General features: G+C 49.5%; 1 protein-coding gene across 8 annotated transcripts in view; it reads left to right on the forward strand.

The window, feature by feature from the left end:
- Nucleotides 1-5,752, forward strand: part of DEPDC5 (DEP domain containing 5, GATOR1 subcomplex subunit) — a 130,633-nt gene extending 124,881 nt beyond the window's left edge. For all 8 annotated transcript variants that reach the window (XM_032883213.1, XM_032883212.1, XM_032883215.1 and 5 more), the window contains 3 exons: nucleotides 1,927-1,987; nucleotides 4,737-4,819; nucleotides 4,988-5,752. In XM_032883213.1, coding sequence (XP_032739104.1) covers nucleotides 1,927-1,987; nucleotides 4,737-4,819; nucleotides 4,988-5,280 — 437 coding nt within the window. In that variant the 3' untranslated portion in view covers nucleotides 5,281-5,752. The remainder of the gene's footprint in view (nucleotides 1-1,926; nucleotides 1,988-4,736; nucleotides 4,820-4,987) is intronic.
- The last annotated feature ends 248 nt before the right edge of the window (nucleotides 5,753-6,000 follow it).

Here is a 6,000-nt window from a genome sequence, read left to right on the forward strand (position 1 = left end):
TCCGCCCTTGCCCCACAGATCTCTGAGGGTAGGTGTAGGACAGATTGGAGGATGAGTCTAACTTCACAAGGCACGTTATTTATCCCCAATTAATTGCTCATTTTGATGAACATATAAATAGCCCCTACAGAGCTCTCGATGAGCTGACAAATGACCTTTTTGAAAACGAAAAGTTAGAGTTGCTGCTAATACGTCGGTAGCCCTTTCGTTTCTCAGATGTAGAAATTATAAATGTGAAATGAAGAATTTTTTGTTGTGAGGGAGATGGTTTCTTCCCATGCCTATGTAAGTCTGTGTAATGGTGGAAGGAGAGATGCAGCCCCAGGGGTGAGAGGTCTCGCTAGGTCAGGGAGGCCTCACTAAATGTTGCCACACTTTTCCTGTGACAGGCTGCCCAGGGGTTGCAAACAGCTTGTGTTCCAAAGGCCCATCTGTATATTCTTTGTTTACGTCTCAGAAGACGTTTTTATACAGACACTGTTTTCAGTGATGGTTAGGGTTTGAGGCAGGTCCCACAGAACCACTGGAGGCCATAGGTCCCATGATCTGTAGAGTTGACACAGTGCTGTACACATACACACACACACACACACACACACACACACACACACACACACACACCTTCTCGTGTAATCTCCCAGTGGCTGACAGAGGACCACTGCAGTCCTGAAATGCCACATGATTCTATTCATATCTGATGATTTCCAGCCAGACAACCGCCTCATGCTGCTGTTTTTAATATGCTCAGGAGACACGTCCCCCACACCAGCCAGCCCTTCTGGGGTTTTCCACCTTCACTGTCACAGCACAGGATTGCTGGCAAGGCTGGCATTGGAGGACATTTTTGTATGAGCTGCTGGTTTTCCCTGCCTGTTGTAACCAAGGCTTCAAGACCAGCATCCTCTGTTGGTTGCCATGGTTACAGCTGAAGAAAGGAGTCCTAGTTTAAAGCAATAAGGGCGTGAATCTAAAAATCAATTTTCTTGCATCCATGCTGCTTCTCTTCCTGTGATTTCCCCTTCCAATAACAGTGGGTTCCAAAGCTTAAAAATCTGACAAGGAATCTGCTTTTTGTTTTTACCTGTTAAGGCTGAAGTCTTTTTTCTTGTTTGCTCTTTAGTTGCCTGCAGCCCTCAAATGTATTTTAGATAGAAAATTCCAAATGTAAAGAGAGTAGAGAGAGCGCCCCTATTCTTCAGGATATCTTGTGCAGTTGCTCCTCCAGTCCTCGGCATCTCAGTCCCAAGAGCAGGGCTGGCCCGTTGCCTGTTGCCTTGCCTGTTGCCGAGCGACAGCCTGCCTCAGCCCTCCACCTCCTCCTCAGCTCTTGGTCTTCACACCAGTGCTGCAGAAGGAGCGAGGCTGGAGCCATGATATGGGCGATGAAGGAAGGCACTTGTCTGCTCTCCTGCCCTCCCCAACCCATCACTTTTCCAAAAATGATTTTTTATATTTATTTACTTCAGTTTCCCCACCCCTAAAATAGAGCTTGTACTATTGTCTTTCCTTGTAGGGAAATTGAAGATGGGTAATAAAATTTTTTTTCATTTCTCCTTAGAAGCAGATAACATGAATTTAAAGCTTGTCTTTTGTTGGTATTTTTAATGTCATGTTCCTTTCCACTTTGCGCATAGGAAGTCATTAGAATGAGTCTTACCTCGAGTTCTGGTAGCTCACACTGGTTGCTGAGGACTCCTATTCACTGCCTTTCTAGACCCTGATAGAGCTTCAGGGAGGTGGTGGTGTGAATGCGCCTTTGCTCCTTGGGACGGAGGCTGGTCTCCCAAAAGCAGGTAGTGTGGAAAAGCAGCACTGAAGCTCAGAGGGGAGGAATGGCCAAGAGAAGTGAAGTATACAGAAGGCCAGATCCAGGGAAATTTAAAAACCTTGGGATCACACCCTGGCATTTTTTTTTTCTTCTTTCAGGCTTTGAACCGGAAACATACTGGGATCGAATGCACCTTTTCCAGGAAGCCATTGCACACAGGTTTGTCTCTTAGCAGGAGGGCATCATGGGAGGGCGTTAGTGACTGTTGTGAGTAGTCGACCCAAATCCAGTTTGCTTCATTTCTGGGGAAGCGGATCTAGTTCACTGAAGACCGACTCGCTGCGGATACCCTACAGGACCCTTTGCCTTGGTTTCAAAGATAAGCGTTACCCTTCCAGTTCCCGTAGCTATTGTTTCTCAGACCACATTACCGTCTTCCAGTTGAATGGAAAGCATAGAGCTTCCTCCTTAGCCTCCAGCAAGACTTTGAGCCAAGCTGTCAAGCAGATGACAGGAGATGAAAAACTATAAAACGCTTCAAGAGCCCCTTGACATGCTGAGAAGATAATGGGGGTTAAAAAGCAATGGATAAGTCCATGGGTATTTACTGGCACTAAGATATGTGCCAGGGAGGGGCTTCCCTGGGCTTAGCTGCCCTGAGGCCAGTCCAGCTTTGTCTCTAGAATGCGCCACTCAGTGTTCATTTGCTGCTTTGTGTTAATCATGGCAGAAGCAAGTCCTCCATTTCCACTTCCATAATCCTCTCTCTTGGCGCTCTCTGCAATGTCCTGCCATCTCCTTATTCAGCTCTTACCACCCCACCTCACACCCCACTCCCGCCGCTGGCCCACCACAGACTGGCTTCTTCCAGCAGGAGAGGGTGCTGACTGGGGGCAGAAGGTGGGAAGCGCAGTGGGTCGGTGGCAAAGGGTGTCAATCCAGAAAGCAGAGAGGCCTGGCTGTCCTCCACCTCCACCAGCATGCAGCTAAGGAACCATGAGCAAGTTCTGGAACTGCTTCACCTTCATTTTCTCACCACTTGCTGGGTTGTTGGGAGGGTTCTCCAGAGTTTCCTGTACCTAGGAAGCCCTGGGTAGACAGTGGGTATCATTAGGAAGACTCCAGCCGACTGATGAATTTATAAGCAGGTCTGATGCTTCCCTTGGATGATATCATTGGGTGGTGATTGGATTTTGCTGGCTAGATGTCACTCGGGAAATGGCCTTTTGATTTTTTCATGTCTTCTGTCCCATCCCCACGAATCACTGCATGGACTCTGCTGGTGTCCCTGCACCTAAACATCAAGGTCCCTTCCCCACCTGGACCCACCGACCTCATCTATATCTTACTCCCATGTTCTTCTCTAAACCCCCACCTCTTTCTCCATCTATCAGCCATGTTCTACCACAGATTCCAGGTCCCTGCTCTCTCAATCCCTCCTTCCCTTTTTTCCCAACACACTCTGTCCATCTGTTACCCTAATGTAGGGGCCCCTCGAGGACAAGGGTATGCATTTTTTCTCATTTTTGTTTCCCTTTACAGCACCTAGCAAAGTGCCTTGCCCAGAATAGCTTTAGCACAGTGGAGAACTCTAGATTGGAATGTGGCTCTGAAATGAAACATTAGCCCACCCGTAAGGTTCATCTCTGAAAGAGTTAGAAACTGGTCCAGTAAATAAAAATCCTTAAAAAAGGAAGAAGAGGAAGAAACTGGTCCAGCTTCCCTGACCTTCCCCAGCTTCCCTGCTGTGGCTCCCCAGCTCCTTCATATTTTTCTGGGTGGGATGGGTACCCCCCACTCCACCCCCAGCTTTGCTGTAATCCTTGCTCGAATGTTTCCCAAGTGGACAATGAGGGAGCCAAGTGCTATGTGGTTAAATTGCCGTTTTAAAATTAAAGGTCTTCCCTGGTGACCTAAGGAAGAAATGAGGGAAAATTCTGGTCAGACTGATCCATGCTGAGTAAATAAACAGCCTTGGTTGAAAAGTAGAGGGGAAGAAAGGCAAAATCCAGAGCCATTCTTACACATGATAGAATCAGCCTATAGATGATGGGGCTTGCTGTGCATGTTAGCTGATCCATTTAACTTGCATATTTGACTTCATGTGTTCTTGATAAATAGTTATTAAAGCCGGTGTAAAGCTGACGGCTTATACAGAGGATGCAATGGAAGGAAACAGGTGCTTTACCTCCTTTAGTTCTGCCCACATCACTGCGTTCGTTACATAAACCTCTCAGACTCAGGGTGGGAGCTACATCTGTTAACACGTCCTTTTCAGCAGTTAACAGGTAGTGCTGTAATAAATGTGTTTGATGGAAATAGAAAAACCCGGAATAGAATAAACCATAGATGGGAAGCAGAATCGAGTAAGTCACAGATGAAAAGTGGCTCCTGCTGCCCATTTCCAGAATGGAGCAGCGAAGCAGAGAGCCCCAGATTTGGTTTCTCATTTTTAAGAAGAGGATTTCAGTTAAGAGGTTTCATTCTATTTCAATTCAGAGCCTTCTTTGAGAACCCACTATGTGCTTAGCTGGGAGAACTAAGGGAAAGAGATGTGGCTAAGATGAATTAAGATAAGCACCTTCCCCCTGTCGTCCTGTGGGTGGGCACCCAGCACGGTGAAGGACCCAGTGTGGATTCTAGGGAGAGAGAGAGAAGAGGGTTGGGATGGGACAGTGCAACAGCGCCCAGAGGAGGGTCTGACTGGACAGGTGGAGGGGCAGAGACAGGGCTGGATGTGGAGTGCAGCTGGTGTGAGGGCTCTTCCTCACCTGGAGATGACAGGAGGCCTGTGGGAGGAGGTCTGGTGAGGGCAAAAACCAGCAGCCTGAGTGTTCAATCTTGGAAGAGATTTTCCCAGGTCCATGTAGCTCAGGCTGTCAGGAAGTCCTATTAGCCACACATCTGCTCTCCCTGTCCCTTTAGCTAAGGAGGCCCTAATCTGTGTGTCTTCCTGTGCTTCCCTTAGGTTTGGGTTTGTGCAAGATAAATATTCCGCTTCTGCTTTTAACTTCCCCGCCGAGAACAAGCCTCAATACATCCATGTTACAGGTGAGACACTCTAGGTGAAATGCGGGGTGGGTGGGTTCCTTTGTTGGGAGCCTGTGCACGAGACCCTCTCCCCTTGATTGAGCCTGTGTCTGCAAAGCCCCTGCAGCTGCCCAGGGGTGGGGGAGCCCTCCTGGTGGTGGTGACATGGGGCCTCCCCTTGCTCCTCAGGAACAGTGTTCCTGCAGCTGCCCTACTCCAGGCGCAAGTTCTCAGGACAACAGCGGCGGCGGCGGAACTCCACCAGCTCCACCAACCAGAACATGTTCTGTGAGGAACGGGTTGGCTACAACTGGGCCTATAATACCATGCTGACCAAGACATGGCGCTCTAGTGCCACAGGGGACGAGAAGTTTGCTGATCGGCTGCTCAGGGATTTCACGGACTTCTGCATCAACCGCGACAACCGGCTGGTTATGTTCTGGACGAGCTGCCTGGAGAAGATGCATGCCAGTGCCCCGTGAGGCCAGGCTGCACCGTGGGCTGAAGCACAGGGAGGATTCTGTTCTTGCTGTCCAAGTCCAGTAGGGGCAGTGGGGCTCTGGGCAGCAGGTGGCAGTGCCTCCGTCGGTGAGGGGGGGCCATTGCTGCTGCTCTCCCCCCCTGCCCTGCCAACAAAATGTTCTTCCCCTCGAGGAGAAAGACTTGGGAAGAAACGAGTATTGAGAGCAGGTGGGAGGCCCAGATGGTCTGTGGGAGGACCTCAGTACTGGGGAGGGGGGCGAGCAGCCCCCATGAATGTCCTTGGAGAGTGGGTGGCTCCTGGGAGTGTCCTTTCCTTCCCCTAGCCGTGGGCTTTTCGGAGCGGTCTGCTGATTCCCGCCCAAAAGTATGCACAGGATGTAAGATAGTTTTGTGAAATAGTGTACCATAGGCTCACACCAACTGTATATACCTGTACATATCAGAAGCAGGAATAAAGCGCCACATGCAGCATCTCTGGCCCCCCGCCTTGTTCCTGGCAGTGGCGATCCCATCCTCGGCTGGGCAGTTGGGCCCTGTTGGCAGGGACACGGTGGCAAATGAGGCAGCCACAGAAGGTGAGGAGGACTTTGAATTCACTGTCTTGGAAGAGTCTTGCTGGGGATTTCCTGAAAGATGTCTTTTCATAAGCCCTTGGGCAAGAACAGAATAGTTTCTTTCAGACCTAGTGAGCAGAGCAGATAGTACCACGCACAACTGCA

The sequence above is a fragment of the Lontra canadensis genome, unplaced genomic scaffold (genome assembly GCF_010015895.1).
Source record: "Lontra canadensis isolate GAN:19392208 unplaced genomic scaffold, GSC_riverotter_1.0 scaffold87, whole genome shotgun sequence".
Classification (NCBI taxonomy): Eukaryota; Metazoa; Chordata; class Mammalia; order Carnivora; family Mustelidae; genus Lontra; species Lontra canadensis.